The sequence below is a fragment of the Felis catus genome, chromosome C2 (genome assembly GCF_018350175.1).
Source record: "Felis catus isolate Fca126 chromosome C2, F.catus_Fca126_mat1.0, whole genome shotgun sequence".
In the NCBI taxonomy this organism is placed as follows: Eukaryota; Metazoa; Chordata; class Mammalia; order Carnivora; family Felidae; genus Felis; species Felis catus.
Genome location: NC_058376.1, coordinates 3,386,822 through 3,411,343, shown reverse-complemented (window position 1 = coordinate 3,411,343; position 24,522 = coordinate 3,386,822). Strand labels below are relative to the sequence as shown.

Sequence of the window (24,522 nt, the reverse complement as noted above, 5' to 3'; positions counted from 1 at the left end):
GACAAATGCACCTCGGCGCCCTTGCCGGTGCTGGGAGGCCCTCTGAGGTGGCCGTCACGGTTGCCCAGGGGACCCCGTGACAGGCCTGTGCTGACTTGCCCTCCATGCACTCTCTTCTGTCCCTCGCCTCGGTCCCACATGCCCTCCAGGGCTTGCTGGGGTCCCTGCCGCACCCATCTCCCCGTCTGTGGGTCGGCTTCCAGGCACCAACCTGAGAGCTGTCCCCAGTCCCTTGTCAGTCGGGTGAAATGGCCTCAGGACGGTTTCCTACCACACGGCGCCTCAGTTTCCCTGCAGAACAGGGAACCCACCCCGTGGGTTCTTGGGAGGACAGATGACAGAATTCATGCACAGTGTTTAGCCCGGCGCCTGGCATGCGGTAGGTGCTCAGTTAACGGTAGCTGTCGCCGGTAACGACCCAGGGGCTGCAGTCACGCCTCTCTGGCACTGCTGACGTTTCCTAGGACAGGAACGGCCCTGGGGTCGAAAACGGCACGCGCCGCTGGCTGCTGTCCCCTGCGAGTCTGGTGCATGCCTGGAGATAAGCACAGCGTTGCTGATGAGACAATAACGCTCTTCCTAGTATTTTCCATCCTTAGCTCCGCTTCCGCCTGAAGAGCCTCCCGATCACGGCCTCGGTCACCCTGACGTGTGCCACTCCTGAGACACAAAGGATAACCAGCCCTGCTGCCCTGCCGCCTCCAAGCGGCTTACCCCACTCCCGCGGGGTCTTCACGGGATTGCACCACCCGGTCCCACCAGCAAAGGCAGTGGCACCTAGCATGTCGCTGCCAGACGCATGGGCATCACGCAGTCATTCGGGGCCTTGGGGACCTGTGTCCTGCCCCCAGAATTTGGTGATGCAGAAATGGCGGGGTCCGAACATTACCTTGAGGACCTCAGGGAGGCCGCCGCTCCGAGCGCTGTCTGCCTCTGGGCATGCGTGAGGACCTGGCAGAGCCACATACGCCCGCATCCTGTGAGGCTGAGACACGCGCACGCCCGAAGCGCACAGTTTGATGAGCTCGATGACAGGACCCACGCGTGTAACCCCCATCCCACCGAGATGAAGAGCAGTTCTGTCACCCTGAAAAGTCCCCCGTGCCTGCTTTCAAGTCAGTGCCCACTTAGGAGACCACTGTTCCGACTTCCATCAGCACAGACCACGTGGTCCTGGTCCGGAGTTTCACGGGAGCGCAGTCATTCCGTAGATGCTGTTCCGTATGGGGGACTCTGTCGGTGTCATGTTTTTAAGACGCATGTGTGTAGTTTATTAACTCCCATGTTGCGGAGTAGTGTTCCACTGTGAGTTCCCCGCCGCTGGCTCTCCTGTTGAGGGACACTGGGTGATTTCAGCATGCGCCGCTGTAAAAATCGTACAGATCTTACCATAGGCATCTCTGTCCGTTATCTTGGGCCATAACCCATGAGCGATGTCGCTGGTTCATATGGTAAATGGATGCTTGGCTTTATAAGAAGCTGACCAACTGTTTGCCCCAGTGGTCGTGCTGCATTACATCCCACCAGCTATGTGTAGGTGAGCTGGGAGCTCCACGTACGACCCAACGCAACGTCTCAGCTTTTAACTTTTTAGACATCAAGTAGGTATAAAATCATATTTCATCATGGTCTTTTTGGTTTTATTTTTTTTAATGTTTATTTATTTTTGAGAGCGTCAGGAAGGGGCAGAGAGAGAGGAGGACACAGAATCCAAAACAGGCTCCAGGCTCTGAGCGGTCAGCACAGAGCCCGACACAGAGCTCAAACCCACGAACCTCAAGATCTTGATCTGAGCCAAAGTCGGACATTTGACTGAGCCACCCAGGTGCCTTTCATCATGGTCTTAATTCACATTTCTCAGATGACTTAATGATTGTTGAGCATGTTTTTTCATGCTTATTGGCTGTTTGAACATCTTTGTGAAGTGTCTGTTCTATGTGTTTGCTCATTTTGTAAACAAGCATGTGTCTTTTTGTTTTTGTTTTTTTTATCACTGGTTTGGAGGAAACTCTCTATATTCTGGATATAATTCATCTGTCAGATATATGTATGGCAAATATTTTTTCCCACTTCGTGACTTGCCTTTTTACTTTTCTTAATGAGGACATTTGATGAGCAGAAATTTTTAACCTGATGAAGTCTAATTTAACAAGTTTTTCTTGCATATATTGTATTTTCTGTGTCTTCCCTATGAAACTTTCTCCTACCCCCAGGTAGAAGAGATAAGATAAATTTTTAGGAGATTTGAGAGTGATAGCTATTATATTTTGGTCTATGATCCATTAAAAAATTTTTTAATGTCTATTTATTTTAGAGACAGAGCACAAGCAGGGGAAGGGCAGAGAGAGATGGAGACAGCATCTGAAGCCACTTGCAGGCTCTGAGCTGTCAGCACAGAGCCCGATGCGGGGCTCGAACCCACGAACCATGAGATCATGACCTGAGCCAAAGTCAGACACTTAACCGACTGAGCCACTCAGGAGCCCCAATCTATGATCCAATTTAATTTTTTTTTCAACGTTTATTTATTTTTGGGACAGAGAGAGACAGAGCATGAACGGGCGAGGGGCAGAGGGAGAGGGAGACACAGAATCAGAAACAGGCTCCAGGCTCTGAGCCATCAGCCCAGAGCCCGACACGGGGCTCGAACTCACGGACTGCAAGATCGTGACCTGGCTGAAGTCGGACCCTTAACCGACTGCGCCACCCAGGTGCCCCTATGATCCAATTTAAATTAATTTTGTGTGTGGTGTGAGGTAGGGATCGACCTTTTTTTTTTTTTTCCCCTGTATGTATATTCGGTCATCATAGCACCACTTGTTAAAAAGACTTCCCTTTTTCCATTGAATCACTTAGACACTTTTCTAGAAAATTATTTGTCTCCATGCACGGGCCTCTTTGTAGTCTTTCTGTTCTGTTTCATCCACCTGTGTGTCTATCTAGACACCAATAACACACTGGCTTAACTGCTAGGGCTTGAAACCAGGGAGCCTTCCACATTTGTGTTTCTTTTACAGTTATTTTGGTTATATGGGCCTTTTTCTTTTCCCTACAAATTTCAGAATTAAGAATCAACATGTCAGTTTCTTTTTTAAAAAGCAATCTATGACTTTGGGATTGCATTCAATACAGAGGTTAGTTTGGGAAAGCTAACATCTTACCAATACTGAGTCTTCTAACCCATGAACATGGTACACCCTCCACTTCCTCAGGTTTTCCTTAACTTGCCTCAACAAAGTTTTTTAGCTTTCAAGATGAAAGTCCTGCATATCTTTTGTTAAACCTATTCCATGGCATTTTCTGTTTTCCAGTGTAATTGCCAAGGGGACCTGAATTTAATTTTCCATTTGTTTTCTGCTCATTATTCTAAAAATACAGCAGATTTTCGTATATTGACCTAGTATCTTCTGACGTTGCTTAATTCATTTCTTAGCTCGGGTAGTTATTTTCTAGATTCCTAGGATTTTCCATAAAAACAATCATATCTTCTGATAATAGAGACACTTTGACCTCTGTTTGTTTTCTATCTCTTTCACTTGTCTTGTGGCCCTGGTTGAAACTCCGATACAATTAAGTAAAAATGAGGGCAGGCACCCTTCCTTTATCCCAGCCTTAGGAGAAACGCGTTCACTCTTTCCACCAAGTGTGACATGAGCCACAGGTGTGTTGTAAATGCCTCTTATGGGGTTGAACACGTCTTCTTCCCCTAGGTGCTAATAAACATTTTCCATCAAATGTTCTTTGACAAAATTCTTGGTAAACTGCATCAGGTGTTATATTTGCATCTGTTGAGATGGGTTGCGGCAATCTTTTTATTCCTGGGTTTCTAATGTTTTTTTTTATCATAAACAGGTATTAGATTTTGTCACGTACTCTTTCTTCATCTAGTGGATGATCATATGATTTTTTCTCCTTTATTCCGTTCAGGTAGCGAATTACGTTGACTGATTTTTAAACGTTAAAACAACTTTGTTTTTCCATGATTGCTGCACTTGTATTCCTTGAAAAATACTTAGGAATGAGTTTTTTAAAAGGTATACAGGATCTCTACCCTGATGTAAGATGTATTCTCTTTTACATATTGCTAAATTTGATTTCCTAATAATATTAATAATTGTTAAGGATTTTTGTGTTAGTGTTCAAATGGGATATAGGTTTGTAACTTTTCTCTTGTAATGGCTTTGTTATGTTTATATATGGTTATAATGGCCTTATAAAACATGTTGAGAAGGGCACCTGGGTGGCTCAGTCAGTTAAGCGTCTGACTTGAGCTCAGGTCATGATCTCACAGCTCATGAGTTCAAGTCCCATGTCAGGCTCTGTGCTGACAGCTCAGAGCCTGGAGCCTGCTTCAGATTCTGTGTCTCCCTCTCTCTCTCTGCCCCTGCCCCGCTTACACTCTGTCTCTCTCTTTCTCTCTGTCTCTCAAAAATAAGTAAACATTTAAAAAAATTGGGGTGGGGGCACCATGTGGCTCAATCGGTTAAGCATCCGACTTCATCTCAGGTCATGATCTCGTGGTTTGTGAGTTTGAGCCCCGCGTCGGGCTCTGTGCTGACAGCTCAGAGCCTGGAGCCTGTTTCGGATTCTATGTCTCCCTCTCTTTCTGCCCCTCCCCCACTCACACTCTGTCTCTCTTTCAAAAATAAAATAACGTAAAGAATTGCACGCTCTTCTAACTGAGCCAGCCAGTCGCCCCTAAAAGTAATTTTTTATGGTTACCTACATGTATGTCATTTCGGGTGCTTGTATTTACCCCTGTAGATTCCAACTTCTAACTGGTGTTTTAGGCCTTCAGCCCGAAGAATTTCTTTTTTCTTTTAACATTTCTTGCAGTGCAGAACTGCTAGTGACTGACTCTGTCAGCTTTTACTTATCCAAACATATTTCTGTTTTGCCTTCCTGTTGAAAGATGGTTTCTCAGGGTATAAATTCTGCATACGTGGTTTGGTTTTGGTCTTGTATTTTTGAGGGAAGTTCAAAGATGTTGGATCCTTTTTTTCTGCCTTCGTCGTTTCTGACGAGAAATCAGCGTTTCCTTTATCATTATTCCCCTGCAAAGAACGTGTCCTTTTTTTTGGCTACTTTCAAGGTGTTTTTCCTTCGTCTTTGGATTGCGGCAGTTTGATTAGGATGCACCCGGCCCTGGTATTTTTGTTTGTTTGTTTGTCCTACCTGGTATTTATTGAGTATCCATGGTCTGTAAACTCGGGTTTTCTCCAAATTTGTGAAATGTTCAGTTTTATTTCTTGGAATGCATTCTACGTGGCATTCTATCTCGCCTTTCCTTCGGAGATTCTAATTGCACGTATGTTAGAAATTTGCTATTATCCCTCAAGTGGTTGGCTCTGGGTGTTTTTTTTTTTTTTAATGTTTTTTCTTTGCTGCTCTTCAGGTTGCATAATTTCTGCTCATCAGTCCTCAAGTTTCCTGACTCTTCTGTTCACTCAAACTGCTGTAAGCCCATCCATGAATGTTTGGAGATATACTTTTAAGTTCTACAGTTTTCATAGGATTCCTCGTCATAGATTTCTGTCTTGAGAGTCTCCATCCGGTACTATCCACTAACATCCTTTTCTCACAGTCCTTGGACATGACTATAATTTTGCTTCATTAAAAGTTTGGTCTGCTAATTTCAACATACGCATCATCTTGGGCTTCTGGGGGGGTGATTTTTCTTCTTGACTGCATATCACATTTTCCTGTCTCTTTGCATGTCTCTTTTTTAGTGTAGACTTACACTACGAATAATACATTGCAGAGACTCTGGATTTTGTTATCTTCCTCTGAAGAGTGTTTGTTTTTGTTCGAGCTGGCAGCTAAATTGTTGAGTGATCACTTTGGTTTGGGGGGAGTTGTTTTGGTTTTTTTAAGTTTATCTATTTTGAGAGAGAGAGAGAGAGAGAGAGAGAGAGAGAGAAGCCTGGACTCAGACTCCAAGCTTTGTCTCCCATGTGGGAGCACTGATATAGACATATCAGTACTAAGCTCTCTCACCCTACTAGGCACATAAATGTGTAATTCAGAGATGGATTAGGGAAGGAACAAGGGAGTTCTTACAGAACTGGTCACTCCCAGCCACAGACTTCCTTCTTTGAGAGTTATCCCTTTCATTTCCACTTTCTCTCTGACAGTCCCAGGCTCTGCCCTCTGAACCCTCAACCCCGTGAACCTGCAGCTTTCTGCTTACATTCTAGCCACCCCACACTGCAAGCTCACTCCACAAAAGAACTTAAGAACTGTCTTCCTTCCTTCTCTAGCAGCCCAGCCATGGGGATGTACCATAGTTTATCCAGCTAGTCCCCCATCGTGGATATTTATGTCGCTTCCCATCTTGGGCTGTTACAAACAGTAAGTTAGCCATTTTCCATTCCTCTTGCTACAGCCCCCACAACCGTGTGCGACGTGTTCGAGTCCATAGATGGAGCGAAACCTTTAGTCTGTCAGTCTTTATAGTCTTTAATGGATTTTTGCAAAAGCCTTGTCTTTTCTACTATAACCAATTCGTTGATTGGGTCAGAGTTTCTCCTGCAGAATTCTCCCCGAAATTAATCTTGTGACATTGTTCTGATATGTGCAGGTTATCATACGGTGGACAGAGTCCCAGCAACATGTACAGTCCACCGCTTGCTGCCAACTTCAAATCCCTCTGGGGCATCCTCACTAGAATATCATACCCACACCCTTCTGCCTCAGAAGCACAGCGCACCCCATCAACCATGGGGGAGGGTGTTTCTGAGAGAGGAGAAGTGTGTGCGGAGTATATTTCCCGCATGGGTGAGCACCATCCCGCCCCGTCTTCGCAGCCCTAAATGGAAACATGACCCGGGTAGGGCAGGATGAGTTTGGCCACGTCATGACTCAAGCTGCTGTCTTTTATCACCCAGCCACATCGGGTCACCCAGAGGATTAAATGACCGATCTGTGCAAACCACGTAGGACAGTGCCTGGGCCATAGGAAGAGCTCAGTACAGATTGTTGCGGTTGCTGCGATCTATAAAACAATAAAGGAAAATTGCACTGCTGGCTGCCCCAGAGGGAACTCCCCTCATGGGTAAGTTGTCTTGCAAACCAAGCCTAAGGAGGAGAGAAGGGCAGAGAGAGAAATCGTGTCCAGACATCTGGGATCAAATTAAACTATGCAGAACACCAGGTCCCCCTCTCCAAAACCGAAAGGGGAAAAGGTCCACCCTATTCTTGTCCCTGAGGTGCCATGGGTCCCTAACGACCCTGCAGGAACCCCGGGCAAGAAGGTAACAAGATACGCTCCAGAGTTTCAGATGTGGTCATCAGAGTCCTTTGGGCCACCTTGCTTTCTGTTACATCTGACGGCTAACAGGAGACAGAGGAATCACTCAAGGTCACCACCAGTCACAGGGAAGTGTCCCTTTGGCTGCTGATAAACATGAGTGATTTCTCGGTCGGACAGACCCTGGAAAGGGCACCTGTGCCTTTAAGAAGCAAGGTGAGTTCACTGTTAATCATATATCTTTACTGTGCTCCTGGGTTATTAGGGAAACATCCTCATCCTGCATGTCTGTTTTATGATGTCCATAAACACTGAATTGCCGACGGCTGTGCCCTGGGCCAGAATGTCCTCTGCCGGCTAGAAGGGCTGGGGGAGGGACACCAGAGCAGGGGTGAGTTCACCCCTCTGCTTCCCTGGAGAAGGGTGGTGACACTCCGAGAAGGAGGGACGGGGCAGGGGATGGGCAGGGGCGGGCGGGGACTCCCCTTCCCTGTCCCCCGAGGCAGAGCCCTGGGCAAGAGGGACAGAAATGTGCACCTTCCTTTCAGGGCCTCGGGGGCATCTCTTTGGTGCCCACTAATGGGCATCGTTTTCCCCAGCGTGAAGTAAGATACCCCTTTCTGAAGGGAGAGCACGAGAGTCTTGTTTTGTAAATGCTCTGGGAGAATGTGTCCAGTCCGTGTTTCTGGAAGGATGCTCGGCGTCTCACCCCACTGCTCCCGGGTGGGACTGACGAGGGGAAACACCGCTCCCGCGTCACAGGAGCCGCTGGAGCACGGCAGTGGCATCGTGCGACACCGGCCCACTCATCCGAGAGATGGTTCTGGCCTGAACTCGCAAGCACCCCACGCGTGCCGGGGGTCAGTGGCGGGGCCGAGGTCCCCACGCCGCCTGCCCTCGGATTGCGGGTTTGGGGGCCGGCGTCCTAGGGCGCGGTTTGCAGTCACTTGCCCAGGGGAGAAAGGCACAGGTGCAGACCGGCTCAGGTGTGTGAAGGAGGACGAACGCCCGGCCGTCACCATTATTCTGTTCAGAACAAGATGGAGAAGCGCCCCGGCCAGCTCGCTGCTGATCGGGTTAGCGCATCGTGTAAACCACCCCTTAGAGGAGGAATTATCGGTTGGGCTGTGCTGTCGATCAGTTAAGCCAGATTTCCATGTCGTTCCATGGGGGGGGGGGGGGGGGGGAGACTCGGGATTTATCTGAAACAAGTAAACAATTCCTGGAAGGACTGGGAGAGGCGGAGGCGGGTTCCGAGAACCGTGTGCAGCGGCCGAGGCGTCGTCGGGCAGCGGCGGACTCTGCCCTGGTCACTCGCGGGAGCCGCTGGGTAAACGGCGTGGGGGAGGGTGCCCGGCCTGCCCCCGGGCGTCCCCTAGGCTCTGTCCCGGGGGCCGGGTCCTGGGGCCACTCGAGCGCAGATCGGGGCCTGAGGCTGCGCTGATCTGGCAGCGTCCTGACAGACGGACCCGGCCTCCGCCAACCTCCGGGGTTGCCCTGGAACCAAACCAGAGTCGGCCGTGGGAGACAGTCTGCCAGCCACGGCACGTCCCCGCCGGCGCCTGCCGCCTGGGAAGCCCCCGGACACGCGCCCACGACGCCCTGAAGGCAGCCCAGACCTGGCGAGGCGACGGGGAGCCTGCCGAAGCCTGTGTCCTGAGCGCTGGCCGTCGGGGCAGCCAGATCCTTTGCCTGTGCTGGAGCCACGGTGAGCTGGGAGCAGCGGTCTCCGCACGGCGAGCGGGCTGCCCGCGACTCTCAGCTGGCTCTCCCTAGCCTCCGTCGCGTGGGGCGGCGGTGGTTCATCCGGGCCTCCCGTCCCCTCGGAGCCTCCTTTCCACACCCCCCGTTTTCCAGCCCCGAAGTGCCCGGCCGTCCGCGTCGCTGCTGGTTGCTCTCCAAGCGATTCAGAAATTCTCAAAGCTGGGGCCCCTGGGTGGCTCCGTGGGTCGAGCACCCGGCTCTTGACTTCGGCTCAGGTCATGATCCCGTGGTTCGTGGGATCGCGCCCCGCGTCAGGCTCTGTGCTGTCAGTGGGGAACCTGCTTGGAATTTTCTTTCTCTCCCTCTCTGCCCCTCCCCTACTCATATGCTAGCTCGCTCACTCGCTCGCTCTCTCTCTTTCTCTCAAAATAAGTAAATAAACTTTAAAAGAAAAAAAAAGATGGAGTGCCTGGGTGGCTCAGTCGGTTGAGCGACCGACTTCGGCTCAGGTCATGATCTCACGGTCCGTGAGTTCGAGCCCCACGTCGGGCTCTGTGCTGACAGCTCGGAACCTGGAGCCTGCTTCCGATTCTGTGTCTCCCTCTCTCTGCCCTCCCCCGCTCATGCTCTGTCTCCCTCTCTCTCTCAAAAATAAACGTTAAGAAAAGTTTTTTTCAAAAAAAGAATTTCTCAAAGCAGAAGACCTAAATATGCTTTAATTTTTAAAATTCAGTATGTGCCATGCCACACTTAGGAGAAAGAGGTGAGTTTCCTATATAATGTCAGATTTGTCCGAGTCCCAACCGGGAAGGTTGGGAATAACTGACATTTGAGATTGAAAACTACTTGCTGCTCCCCCTGATCCAGGGGTTTAGAGCCATCAGAGTGTTCCAGAGTTGCCAACAGAATGCAGGCAGGATGTGCCCCCCACCCGGAGCTCAGCCTGTCCCCCAGGGGCTCACCAGGACAGGCACTGAAAGGAGGGAAGGGTGTCCAGGAGGGCTCGTGGCTGTCAAGGACCCGCAGTGATTTAATGACAATGGCATCCGATGGCTCCCGCGGGCAGCGCTTACCGTGGGCCCGGCGCTGGCCTGAGGACTTCCCACACACGAAATCACAGTTCATTTTCAGTTCTGAAATCCACCGGGAGGAAACGCTGGCCTGCTGTAGGAGTCCCGGCGAGCCCGGTGGGGAGGGGAGGCATCCACTTCCTGATCAGGGCTGTTTGTGGATGTGCGGGTGTGGTTGGCCTTTGCGCACATAGGCATTTTTGCCTCTTTCCCCTTGCAAAGAATGCAGGCCGTGCGAGTATCTAAAGCACGCAGGAGCCACGGTGCCGTGGCGGGTGATGGTGCCCAGTGCCTGTAATCACCCAGAGCTCGGCCTCCTCTCGGGCCCCCTCTGAGAACAGCAGACGTAGAGGCCTGAGTTGGGCTGACGCATAGCTGTTAACAGAGACCAGAACACCCGTGTCCCCCCCGGGACTGAACCAGAGATGGGAAGATACAGGATGAGGGGACAAACATCTTTATTAGTGCTTTTGGGCTGGAAATTCGATTTAGGCATTAAAATCCAGAAACGCTCAAAGGATACGATGTCGAGAGTCCAAAGGAAAAAGGAAAATTGCTCCTTAACTTTTCTATTCCATTCTATCATATTTTTTTTATCAAGCTTTTTATTTTTATTTTTTTGAGAGAGAGTGTGTGTGGGGGAGTGTGCATTTGATCAAGGGAGGGACAAAGGGAGAGAGAGAAAGAGAGAGAGAGAGTGAGAGAGAGAGAGAATCTTAAGCAGACTCCATGCTAAGCGCGGGGCTCAGTCTCAAACCTTGAGCTCGTGACCTGAGCCGAAATCGAAAGTCAGATGCTTAACCGACTGAGCCACCCAGGCTCCCCTTAGCTTTTTATTTTATTTTAATTTTCCTTAATGTTTATTTATTTTGAGACAATGTGAGAGAGCACAAGCGGGGGAGGGGCAGACAGAGGGAGACACAGAATCCGAAGCAGGCTCCAGGCTCTGAGCTGTCAGCCCAGAGCCCGACGTGGGGCTCCAACTCACAAACCGTGAGATCATGACCTGAGCCGAAGCCAGACGCTCAACGGACTGAGCCACCCAGGCACCCCAGCTTTTTATTTTTAAATAATTATAGAATAGTACACAGTTGTAAGGAAAGGTACAAGAGAGCCCATGTACCTCTTATGCATTTTCCCCTGCGGTAACATTTTTGAAAACACAGTAAGATGTCACAGCCGCGCCCCGTCGATACAGTCCAGATGCACAACATTTCCTCCCCACCAAGGTTCTTCCTCCTTAACCCCTCACAGTCACGGTGTTCTCCATGTCCGTGGTGTTGCCATTTCAAGAGCGTTCTATAAATGTAGTCATTCGATAGGTACCTCTGGGGATTGGCTTCTTTTACTCAACATAATTCTCTGGAGATCCATCCGGGTGGTTGTGCGGATCACTAGTGTGTTCGGTTGTTTTTCATGACCCAGTTTGGGGCTGTTACAAACAAAGCTGCCAGGACCGTCGTGTGCAGGTTTTCGTGTGGCCGTAAATTTTCATTTCTCTGCCCCGGGGAGCAATTGCTCAATTGTACGGTGCATGCATATTTAGTTTTTTCAGGAAGCTGCCAAACCATTTCCCAGAGCGGTTGCACCGTTTTGCATTCCCTTCAGCAAGGTGTGAGTAATCCGTTTCTCCCCATCGTTACCAACACTTGGGGTTGTCATCGTTTTTGTTTTTTTTTTTTTTTTTAGCCTTTTTGACAAGTACGCCGTGACATTTCACTGTGGTTTTCATTTGCGTTTCCTAATGGCTAACGACGCCTACGCTTGTGCTCCCTCTGTGTTTGCTTCAGGAAAACGTCTGCTAGTGTCTCCTACCCATTTCAGATTGGGCTGTTCCGTTAAGGGGTTTTGAGGGGAGGGGGTTGTCTGCAAAGTTTATCTCACAGGGCTTACGTGGAGTTTTGATGGCTCTTTTCACGTTCTGCATTCAAGTCTCTGTCGAGTTGACTTTGCGAGTCTCTGTCGAGTGGACAGACTGTAGCCTGTCCTTTCGTTGTCGGTTTCCCAGTCCCGCTCATGGCCAGAGCTTTACTTCCTTTTTTTACCTATTTTATTTTATTTTATTTTATTTTAGTGTGTATTTATTTTTGAGACAGAGAGGCAGAGTGTGTGGGGGGAAGGGGCAGAGAGAGAGGGGGACACAGAATCCAAAGCAGGCTCCAGGCTCTGAGCTGTCAGCCCGACGCGGGGCTTGAACTCACGCACCGCGAGATCGTGACCTGAGCCGAAGTCAGACGCTTAACTGACCGAGCCACCCAGGCGCCCCAAAGAGCTTTACTTCTGACGAAGATCACTTTGTCCATTTTCCCTTTTATGGATCGTATTTGAAGCATCAAGTCCGAGAACTCTGCCTCCCTCAGGAACCTGGAGATTTTCTCTATTTTTTTTCTAACAGCTTTATAGTTTTGTATGTTCCATCCACGGTCCATTTCACGTTAATTTTTACATAAACTGTGAGGTTTAGATCGAGTCTCATTTCCCTGCCTGTGAGTGTTCAACTGCTCCAGCACCATTTGTTGAAAAGACGGTCTTCCCTGCGTTGGATTGCTTTTGCATGCTGGTCAGAATCAGTTGGGCATATTTGTGTGGGTATAACTCTGGGTTCCCCGCTCTGTTGCACCGATATCTGCGTCTACCCCTCCGTTCGTATCACACGGCCGTGATTAGTGTCACCGTACACGGAGCATACCTCGTTTTCTTGTGCTCCATTTCATTGTGCTTTGCGGATATTCTTTTTTTTTTTTTTTTTTTTTTTTTTTTTACAAATTGAAGGTTTGCATCAAGCAAGTCTGGTGGCACTACTTTTCCAACAGCCTTTGCTCACTGTGTGTCTCTGTCACGTTTCAGTCATTCTTGGAATAGCTCGGGCTCTTCCATTTTTATTGTATTTGAACGGCTGCCATCTCATGATAAAATTGTAACGGATGAGGAGTTGCTTGTTAGGGATGAGCAAAGAAAGTGGTTTCCCGAGGTGACCTCTACTCTTGGTGAAGATGCTGCGAAGATTGTTGTTGACAACAACAAAGGATTCAGAATAGTACCAAAAATTCATTGAAAAAGTAGCAGCAAGGTGTAAGAGGACTAATTCCAGTTTTGAAAGGAGTCCTACTGTGGGCAAAATGCTTTCAGACCGCATTGCCTATCAAGAGAAACGTTCGCGAAAGAAAGACCTACAGCCTGATCAGTCAGCGATCGTCCATATTGAGGCAGGACCCTCCACCAGCAAAAGGATTGGGTGGGACTCACTGAAAGCTTAGACGATAGTTAGCATTTTTTAACAAAAAAGTACTTTTGGAATTGAGGTATGTACATTTTTTGGACATAATGCTATTACACACCTAACACACTGCAGTGCAATATAAACATAACTTTTACACACTAGAAAACCAAACAGTTCATTCTGACTCAGTTTATCGTGATGTTCAAGTTCGTTGAACCCAAACGTACGATATCTCTGAGGTCTGCCTGTCATAGGTCTTAAACTCAGATAGACTGATTCAGTACACTTTATCTTCTTTTTAAAAACAGTTTTAACTCTTCTAATTCCTTTGCATTTTCACGTAAAAGTCAGAATCGGGGCACCCGGGTGGCTCATTCAGTTAAGCATCTGACTCTTGATTTCGGCTCAGGTCATGATCTCACAGTTCCTGGGATCAAGCCCCGCATCGGGTTCCGCATTGGCATCGAGGAACCTGCTTGGGATTCTCTCTCCCTCTCTCTCTCTGCTCCTCCTCCACTCACACATTCCTTCTCCCCTTCTCTCTCTCTCTCTCTCTCTCTCAAAATAAATAAATAAATTTTTAAAAAGAATAACTGTGTCAATTTCTACAAAAATCTTGCTGGAGTTTTGACAAGAATTATGTTAAACCCATTTATGAGTTTGGGGAAAATTGACATCTTTACTATATGGAACCTTCCGAACCATGAACATGGTATGTCTCTCCCTTTATTTCCATCTTTTTTTATTTCTTTCATCAGTGTTTTGTAGTCTTCATCATACAACTTCTGCATATGTCCTGTTATATTTATACACAAGTTTTGGGTGTTTTTTTCTTTAGTGTTTATACAGTGGTATGGTGATTCTAATTTTGGTGTCTACATGGTCATTGCTATATATGTAAATACAATTTTGTATATTTATCTCCTATCCTGTGACCTTGCAGAACTCATTTATTAGTTCTAAGAGAGTTTTTTGCAAATGCCTTGGAATTTCTGGTGTAGACAATCATGTCATTGGCAAATGGGGACAGCTTCGTTTCTTCATTTCTCATCTGCTTTGCTTTTTCTTGCCTTGTTGCACTGGCTAGAACTTTTAGCACTGTGTTTAATGACAATAGTGAGAGTAATCCCTGCCGTGTCACAGTTTAAGCAAGAAGCAGTCAGTCTTTCACCATTAAGTGTAATGTCAGCTGTAGGTTTTTGGTAGATGTTCTTACCAACGTAAAGTTCTCCTCTATCCCTGCTTTTCTGAGTGTTTTTTTTTAATGTTTATGTATTTTTGAGAGAGAGAAAGGGAAAGAAGGAGAGGGCCCAAAAGAGAGGGAGACACAGAATCCGAAGCAGGCTCCAGGCTCTGAGCTGTCAGCACAGAGCCCGATGCAGGGCTGGAATCCACAAACTGTCAGATCATGACCTGAGCCAAAGTCGGACACTTTACCGACTGGGCCACCCGGGTGCCCCTTATGAGAGTTTTATCAAAGGAACAGATGTTAAATAGTTTTTCAAATGTTTTTTTATGAATTGATAGATCATGTGTTTTTTTTTTCTTTAGCTGTTAATAGATTGCTTTCATTGATTTTCAAATATCAAACCAGACTTGCATCCCTGGAATCAACCCCATTTGTTCTTAATGTATGATCCTTTCTATATTTTGTTGAATTCTAATTGCTAATATTGTGTTAAGGTTTTTTGCATCTATATTCATGATATTGGTCTGTAGTTTTCTTTTGTTCGGTTGTCTTTTTCTGGATTTGGTATCAGGTTCATACTGGCTTCATAAAATGAATTGGGAAATGTTCCCTCCTCTTCTATTTTCTGGAAGAAATTGTTTAGAAATGTGTTCATTCCGGGGCACCTGGGTGGCTCAGTTGGTTAAGCGTCCAACTTCAGCTCAGGTCATGATCTCATGGTTCGTGAGTCTGAGCCCCGCATCAGTGCTGGCAGCTCAGAGCCTGGAGCCTGCTTCCGATTCTGTGTCTCCCTCTTTCTCTGCCCCTCCCCTGCTCGCTCGCTCGCTCTCTCTCTCTCTCTCTCTCTCAAAAATAATAAATATTAAAAAAAATTAGAAATGTGTTAATTCTTCTTCAAATGTTTGGTAGAATTCTCCAGTGAAACCATCTGCCCCTGGAAATTTCTTTGGGTAGAGTTTTAAAAGTAGAAATTCACTTTCCTTAATAGTTATAGGCTGTTCAAATTACCTGTTTTATATTGGGTGAGTATGGTCATTCATGCTTATTAAAGAGTTGCTTCATTTTCCTCTAAGATTTCAAATTTGTGTGTGTCAAGTCCCTCATCCTTCAGGATTTGTAGCCGTATCCCCTCCTCTTCCTAATATTGCAAATCCGCGTCTTCTCTGTGTGTTATTTTTGTCAATCTTGCTAGAGATTTGGCAACTTGTTGATACTTTTAAATAGCCAGCGCTTGGCTTCATTGATTTTCTGCCTTGTTTTGCTAGTTGGTTTTTTTCGCCACTGATTTCTTTTATTACTTCCTTTCTTCTGCTGTTGTGGTGGGTTTATTTTGCCCTTCTTTTTCTAGGCCGTTGGATTAGAGTCGAGTCTTTCCTCTCTTCTAATGTAAGCATTTAGTGCTATAAATGTCCCTCTCAGCACTGCATTAGCTATGTCTCACAGCTAAATTTGGATATATATTGCATTTTCATTTTCATTCAGTTCAAGGTCTCTTTTGTTTCCTTTGAGACTTCCTCGTTGACCCCTGAATCACTTAGGAGCGTATTGGTTCATGTCCAAGTGTTTGAAGATTCTCCTACGGTTTCTGCTACCAACGTCTGGCTGGATTCTCTTATGGTCAGAGACCATACTCTACATGGTTTCAATTCTTTTAAATATTTTGAGGTTTCTGTGTGGTCTGTCTTAGTCTGTGCTTCCTAGGCATCTGAAAAAAATACGTGTTCTGCTGTTGTTAGGCGGTGTGGTCTATAAATATCGATTGGTTGATAGACTTCTAAATTTATCTCAAGACCTCGAGATCATTAACCCTCGAAGACTCTGTGCGACACCATTTTCGCCAAAGATTTCGGAGTAAGTGATTTAAAATCCCGCTGAGTCCACCAAGGAGGCCTGTGAAGCTTTCTCACCGGTGGCTCTTGCTGGTAGAGTTGCTGTGTCTCTCCCCTGGGGTAGGAGTAGGCTCCCTGAAGGACAGGGCCCCGGATCAGCCAGCAGCTCCACCAAGGGCTCTCTTAAAGTTTCCTGGATGACGTTTTCACTCCTCTAACGGTGCCTTTTTTTTTTTTTTTTTTTTTTTTTGAGACAGAGAGAGACAGAGCATGAGCAGGGGAGGGGCAGAGAGAGAGGGAGACAGAGAATCCGAAGCAGGCTCCAGGCTCTGAGCCATCAGCACAGAGCCCGATGCGGGGCTCAAACTCACAAACCGTGAGATCGTGACCTGAGCAGAAGTCGGACGCTCCACCGACCGAGCCACCCAGGCGCCCCATACGGTTTCAAAAGATTTAACAAAACATCGTTTTTCTTGGTTTCAAAAGATTTAACAAAACATCGTTTTTCTTCTTCTCATCGGGTCTCAGAATGCTAATGCCACAGAGAACCTTGGTCCATCACCCTTGCATTCGGCAGGTGAAGGGATGAGAGGTCTCAAGAGGCTAATCTGGATTGTTTTTTAAATGCTTTTCGTGAAATTAACGTGCGTTCATTGTAGAAATATATTAGATCTAGAGAAACAAAAGGAAGAAAAAAGTGCACCTATAATCTCACAACCAACGTGTCTCCTCCCAATGTCTTCAAAACTGAGAGCCCACGTTTGCATTCCTGGTTTGCAATGTCTCTCTCTCTTTTTCTTTAACCACAGACATGAACGTTTTCCAAAATATTATTTCTGACAGGAGACTTTATTTCCACAGGACAGATGGGCCATCATTTACTTAATGTCCATTTGATGGGCACTTGGGCCTTTAGAGGCCCCGCTAAGTTCAGTAACACGGTGATGAACGCCTTCTGTGTACGTGCGTATGTTCCTTCCTAAAAATGGAGACCGCAGATCAGAACGTGGGAACGGGAGCTTTTTGTGTGTGTGTGTGGCTTTAGCGCCCCACTGCCAAACCGGATAATTGAGATTTCGTGTTTGTCTGGGCAGGTTTGGTTTGCTTTTCGTTCGTTTTGGTTTTAGGCATAGAGCCAGCAGAGATTACGTGGTCAGGAGTAAGTCCTGTGCGGGTTCTCGGCGTTTTAGGGCGTGGACGAACGGCCACCTGAGGCCAAGGCGAGCGAGCCGTCCCCCTTCCCAGGAGAGAGAGTGCTGGAAAGAACAGTGCCATGAGCGTCTGTGCCTTCCTATGAGGCATCTGGCGCTGAGCCCAGTCAGGAAACAGGAAAACTGGCAGGTTATATTCAGCCCGGGACCGGGACCTTGTAAAACCATCACAGGGCCCAGGTTTACGTGCAGGAACAAACTCGCTCACCCTGGCCCACTTCCTCTTGCCAGGACCCGCCATGAGAACGCCGTGTTTTATGTTTGGAGCATGCCTTGAACTTGCTTTGTCCTAGTAATTGCCCCCATAAAATGGAGCGGGGCACTAAGTGAAAACTTCCCGTATTTAGAGACCCAGTCCTGCCTGCTTTTTATGACTCGTGCTGACTCCGGCAGGACCAGCTCTGCCGAGAGGCCACTTACACGCAGGTTGGCGGGAGCAGGACAGGAGGGAAGAGCCTCTGAAGGTGGACGGGGAGACCCCAGGCCCTGGGGAGGCCCCGGGTGCTGACCGTGGGCCGGAGCGTCCCCCCCCCCCAGGTAGCCCAGGCCGCTCCCTGCCCCGGTGTCACCGTCACCTGCCACGACATCCCAATTCAGGCCACAGCGGTCCATGGACTTCTCCCTTTCTCCATCTGCCTTTCTCTTTTGGTCTGCAGAGAAAGAAGAATTAATCCAGAGCATGCTGACCCAGGTCGTAGAGCAGTTCTCAAGGTACAGAATCTTCTAGACACATAGTCTCTGCAGAGGTACGCTTTTCTGCTCACGGCAATGGTGGGGCCTCGCTTGGAGGCCGTGCTGGCCGGCAAGGCTCCGGCACATCGCTCACCCGGAGGGGCGGCCTTCCAGGGGGAGTCCTTGCATGACCCCCTGTAGCTGAGCCGGCGCGGGTGGGACCCAGGAAGCGCTTGCCTTATACCGAAGAGCAGGGCCGCTGGGCGCTGGGAGCGTGAGAGCTCACGCTGCTGACAGGTCTCTCCACCGGCTCTCCTGGGCTTCAGAGGTCAACCTACAAGAACTGACACCATTTTTGTTTTATTCGCTTATTTTTAATTTTTTTTAATGTTTATTTTTGAGGGAGAGAGAGATGGAGTGTGAGTGGGGGGTGGGGGGGAGGGGGCAGAGAGAGGGAGACACAGAACCCGAGGCAGGCTCCAGGCTCCGTGCTGTGAGCACAGAGCCCGACGCGGGGCTCGAACCCACGAACTGCGAGATCACGACCTGAGCCTAAATTGGACGCTTAACCGACCGAGCCACCCCGGCGTCCCTTATTTATTTATTTTTAAATGTTTTACTTATTTTGAGAGAGCACAGGGAAGGGGCAGATAGAGGGGGAGAAAGAGAATCCCAAGCAGGGTCCACGCTGCCAGCACAGAGCTTGATGTGGGGCTCGAGCCCACGAACCGTGAGATCATGACCTGAGCTGAAATCCGGCGTCGGGCGCTTGACCAACTGAGCCACTCGGACACCCTGAATTGACACCACTTTGAAAATGGGCCTGAAAACAAGCATTGCCACGGAGACCCTGTGTAGACGTGGGCTTCCTTCCGCTCTGAGTTGTCCTGCCCGTCCCGAAGTGATGCCTTCTGCCCTTGGTTATTTCGAGGTGGCATCTTGCCGTCTGGGGGCACGTGGGTGACACGCCCTCAAAGCCTAGGCATTGCGGCGCTGAACGGGCTGGGCCCGGAAGGGATGCGGCGGGTTGGCGAAGGGGTCTGTGCCCGGCCAAGCAGGGTGCAAGCGAGGGCCGTCCCCGCCCAGGTGTGGGGACGTGAACACACCCCGTGCCTTCCGTCACGGAAGGACGTCAGCCGAGGGCGTCTTCCCCCCTCCGCCCGACCCTCAGACACCTTGAGCTCCTGGAGATCAGCCCCTCGCCCCCCTGTGCCCCCTACAGGGGTGAGCCTGCCCACAGGGGGGGTTCGGCAGGTGACCGCCAGGCCCGTCGTAATTCTGAAGAGTTTAAGACTTATGTGTTGACTCGTTTTCATTCCTAGAGCGTTTAAGATCAACGAACTCAAAGCCGAAGTCGCGAATCACCTGGCCGTGCTCGAGAAGCGCGTCGAACGTGAGTGAGCTCCCTGCTTCTCTCTCCTTGTCCTTTAACCTCTGCATAAATTAGCCGCCTGACGGCCGGTGGTGAGCGGCGAGGGGAGTGAGGCGAGGCTGGAGGTGAGCGCCCGTGTCTTTGGCGCCCGGGCGAGAACAGTGAGCACTTCCTGTCGGAACACGTGACACGGTCCGCGAGCGCAGCGGCTCAGGCCACGGTACGTGTCCAGCAGCGGTGCGTGGCAGCGTGTCTGGGTCTGGAAGGGGCAGAACGAAACCGCGGAGTCCCCCAGACCAGCCCCCCGGAGACGAACTTGTGCTGAACATCTTTGTGCCTCTCTTTACGCAAACGAGGCCTGCCGACGCCCTCCCTGACGTCACGATTGGTTCTGGACCACGTGTACCAAATCATCACCTCCTGCTCCCCAGTCACCACCAAGGCAGCGGAAAAACTACCAGGAAGCACAGGAGAGTGGGTTCGGGGCTTGACTCAGGGACCAGGGTGCCCAGGCCTGCACCAGACCCCGCACACCGGGAGAGCCGGCCCCGTGACACAAGGTTTATTAATGCCAGGTCGTGCCAGCGACCCAGAAGGCTCGAAGCTAAAAACCCAGGCTTTTCTTCATGCCACTCGGGACGTGTGCTTTATGCACATTCCGTACCAAAACCGTTGGGGGGAAACGTTGAAATGCAGCTCCAGTCATATGTGTCTTTAAGGAACTTTCGTTAGCTCTGGAGCCGAAGGAGGGCCCTGCCTCCCCGGCCTGTGCTGTTGCCTCTGCCCCGTGAGACCCCTTCCCCCCATGCCGGCACCCCGCCCAGAAAATCGTCCCCAGAGGCTCTCCTTCGAGGCGCCCTGTGACTCGCAGAGGCGCCCTGGGGCTCCTGGAGGGGGTGGCCAGGCTTGCAGGGGGTGCTAACCACGAGTCAGGCGGCTGTGACCAGTCGGGGGCCAAAGCCGCTCCTCGTGGGTGGACTCCAGCATCCCTTCATGCTCTAGCTTGTGGTTCCACTCTGTGCCCGCCTATTGAAAGTGTGAGGGCGGACGGGAGAGGCCACACCGTCGAGGCCGGACATCCAGCCTCACTCGAGAGCCGTTGCCGGAGTGCGTGCGGGACTTTTAAGGGGTCCTGCACCGGGCCCTCTCCCTCCTGTGCAGTGGGGGCAAAGTGAAGCTGGGACAGGCCAACCAGGTGAGCAGTGGAAGGTTCCAGAGGCAGCCCGGAAAGGACAGAGGCAGCAGACACGGGCGTGCTGATGCTGAGGGCCAGGCCCCCTCCTCCCGTGTTCTGCCTTTAATCCCACGACCTGTTCTCCTCCCATTGATTAATGCACAACTTTGCCGTCTTGCACTCACTCTCCATTTCCTTGGCAACCAGGCTCTTCATAAACGTAATTGCCATAAATTCTGAATCTCTGGGACTCAGATTAGTGATATTGTACTGTCCCCCCCAAAAGGCTTCGTTTGAGCATCACTCCCAGTAAATGGCCCGGAAACCTGATCCATGTGAACCAATATCCAATCGAACATTACGCCCCCACTGAGAGCTGCTAACGCGGGGCACGCCTTTAACTTACCCACAACGGTAAATAAGCAAGTGAGAAAACAGAAGAAGCCGTATGATCCCAATTTTGTCTTTTTAAAACTCCGGATGGACAGATAGCTGTGTCGATGCACGGGGCTGAGAGAGAAACACCTGGAAAGGCACACGTCAATAGATATTAAGTGGGTTGTTCTCGGGGCCCGTAGGACCATAGATAAATTTTAAAACATTCTTTGAGATGCTCCGTATTTCCCCCATTTTCTACAACAGTCAGATGTAACCGTATCGAGAACATAGTAAGGGGAACCCGGGACTGTCAGTGGCAGGGTGCCAGCACCCTGTTTGGACACCCCACTGTGTGGCTGTTCACTTTGGGGATCAAAGTCTGTGCAACATGCAGGGATTCTTCTCCAGATCTGTTCGCTTTCGGGAATTTTCTGCCACACGTCGCTGGGACGTGGCTTCCCGAGGCTGAGCCTCCTGCGGTGTGGCCCAGGGCCTGGACGCGGCGCTCTGGGAGGTCCAGATGCAAACCGGAAGGGGTGCGCGCTGGCCTGCTTTGCCCAGAGGAGGACCCGCGGCTTCCGTCCACTTCCCAGTAGGGTCCCTGATGCGAGAAAGCGCTAAGAACGCCCCACTCCCAAAGGAGGGTGTGGGCTCTCGGTGAGAGAGTGGACCGTCCTCCAGCTCAGACTCTCTGCATCTCCCCACCTGGCTGCTGCCACCCAGCCCCTTGCACTGACGGCCCCGGGCTTCGGTCCCGCGTCCCCGGGCCTTGGTCTCACATCCCCGGGCCTTGGTCCCGAGTCCCCAGACCTCAGTCCTACATCTCTGGGCCTCGGTCCCATGTCCTCGGACTTCGGTCCCATGTCCCCTGGTTTTGGTCCCATATCGTCTTGGTGGAGCTTCGCACAACATCCCCCAAGTGGCACAAGTCGCCGGAACCAGACCCGAATATCAGATCCTCCAGATTCCCACCACTCTGGGCAGAAAGAAGCAATACTTTCGTGTAGCCTTGCCCCTGCGTGGCTCCTGGCCCCGGAAGCGTCTAGAAAACTGCCCGGGGATGCTCAGGGCTCCGGCAGGCTCTCTCCCCACACTTGCTTCAGAACGGCTCCGGAGGCCGTGGGACGGAATTGTCTCTCCCCGTTGTGTGCTTAGGCGCTCAGACCACGTTTGAGGAAGAGGGGAATAGAGTAGCATCGTGGGCCCCGTCTTTTTGCAGAGAAACCGAGGCGCGATTACAGAGTAACGAGGCTAGTCTTTTCTGTTGCGCGCGAACTGCTCTGATCTGAACGGCTTTCGGAAGGGAAGCCGCCTGCTTCGTGGCAGCCTTTCTGGGCTAAAGGTGCACGTGCCAGAGCAAACGTCTCAAAGGTGAACGCTCCGGGGGAGGCACGAGCTCCAGTTCCTTCCGGATCTTTCTCTGGTGCCCCGTGGCGTCCGGACGTGGCAGGCACTCCTGTGTGGCGGGGCTGCGGGAATGTGAGCCGGCCCGGCTCTGCTGACCCACGACCTGTCCTGTTTGCCTGCCCCCAGCCCCCGCCCCCGCACGTCCACACCCCTTCCTGGCTAACGGCTCCGGCGGGACCTGAGAACTCGGAGGTTTTCTGCTAATACGAGCTCATCCTTGCCGGGAAGGCTGTGGTTTTGCCTGCTGAGCCTCTTGCTGGGTTTTAATGCGCGGCGGCCACATTTCCTCCCCTTGTCTTTTTAGGACAAGAGATTTCTTTGTCCCCGGTCCTCAGCTGGGGAGGGGAGAGAAAGGGGGGGGGGGGGGAGTGGGTGCAGGAAAACTCAGGACTTGGGGGAGGGGAGCGGCGGTCGCCGTGGCCGAGCCGCACCGCCGCGGGCCGCAGCGGGGACCAGTGCAGGAGCCCGAGCCAGCCGTCCTCGCCGCGCAGGGCCAGCCCCGGCGACAGCCTTGCGAGGTCCTCCACGTGTCTCCATGGTAACCCCTGTGTCTCCTTGTCCCAGTGGAAGGCCTGAAAGTGGTGGAGATTGAGAAATGCAAGAGCGACATCAAGAAGATGCGGGACGAGCTGGCGGCCCGAAGCAGCAGGTGAGGTCAGGCCTGGGAAGGGCTGCCCTGGCCGGGCCCCCCGAGGGGGCTCCGGGCTTCGCCCTCCCTCAGAGCCCGGCGGCGGGGCCCCGACCCAGCGCGGGCTGCGGCGGGCGCGGTTTGGCTGGGGAGTGCTTGTCAGTCGCGCGGCCTCCTTGTCGTAGAAGAGGGTCCGCGACCAAGGCGGGTGGAGGCGACGACATTTCACGGAAAGGAGGAAGAATCCGACCGCAGATCAAAGCCTCAGGATTAACTTACCCAGCTCGAGAGAAGCTGGAGAGAGGTTGGCATCGGTTTTTGAAGCAAGGGCCCGGTTAAGAGGAACAGGCGTGAGGCTCACGGGGGAGGGCGTCCTGGTGCCCGGAGGCCGTGCTCCTGGGTGGACGTCCCCCCCACCCCCCGCCCCGGCACAGAGCAGGGAGAAAGGCCACAAGGCCTCAGGCCGTTCTGGACACAGAAATCACTCTCCCCCGGGGAGCCGAAATTCGTGGGGAAAAAAACACCCCGGACTTCATGCCGCCCCTTCGAAAGCAGGGTTTTGTCCAGCAGGACCCTCTCCAAAGCTGTGAGCACAGCAAGTGTTTGAGCTGGCGGCAGAGATGAGGAGGAGGGGGGGCGGGCACGTCGAGCACTTGCTGTGTGGGGACCTCACACCTGCCGGCCCTGCGAGATGGCCCCCAGCCCCCCTGCCCCCCCCACGGCCACTCCCGGGAGGGGACTCCCAGGAGGGGGCACAGCCGGGCCTCAGCGGGGCTGAGGGGGAGACAGGGAACCTAAGAATCGCCCCGCGCACACACCGGGTCGTCTTACGACGACTCATCTGCCACTTTGAAGATCGTTCCCTGATTTTAAAACACTGAGGGCGACCGGCTCAGCGAGGGAGGCCGGCTGTGCAGAAGGGTCTCTGAGGGCAGGAGGTAAAGGGGAAGGAGATGGTCCCGGCAAGTTTCCGTGAGATGCAGAGGGGCCGGCTGGACTCGGGGGGGCTCGGGGAACAGCCTGATGGGCTCAAAGCCACGTTAGTGTGGTCCTCCAGGGACCAGGCCCCGTCCGTATCACACCCACGTGATGCCTGATTTGAATCTGGGGATGTCTCAGCCCATTTGATTTGGGGACGTCAGGGCGAAGGCATTTGTGAAAATGCACAGAAAATTGGGAGTCAATGATTCATCTTCGACATCCCCTCAGTGAGAGGCTAGCACCCTCGTGGGACCGGGTCAGGGCCCTGGACTGGGCCGGGGACAGGGCTGGGAAGGATGCTCACACCCACCCTGGCTGTGGTCACGGAGTCGCCCTCGGGCTCAGGATCCACACGGTGTGCCCCAGCCGCCCTCCGCCTTGGGGCCAGGTGCGGGCGGGCTGATCCGCCGGGGACGGTGGCTCCGGCGCCCCCAGCAT

General features: G+C 51.2%; 1 protein-coding gene across 4 annotated transcripts in view; it reads left to right on the top strand.

Moving 5' to 3' along the window:
* The window catches only part of PDE9A (phosphodiesterase 9A), a 90,263-nt gene that overhangs the window by 44,483 nt on the left and 21,258 nt on the right, over positions 1 to 24,522 (top strand). For 3 of the 4 annotated variants that reach the window (XM_023238692.2, XM_045036555.1, XM_045036556.1), the window contains 3 exons: positions 18,129 to 18,183; positions 19,467 to 19,537; positions 23,040 to 23,124. In XM_023238692.2, coding sequence (XP_023094460.1) covers positions 18,129 to 18,183; positions 19,467 to 19,537; positions 23,040 to 23,124 — 211 coding nt within the window. Of the gene's footprint in view, positions 1 to 8,538; positions 8,958 to 18,128; positions 18,184 to 19,466; positions 19,538 to 23,039; positions 23,125 to 24,522 lie in introns of those variants that run through there. The other variant, XM_045036557.1, reaches the window with a different exon arrangement.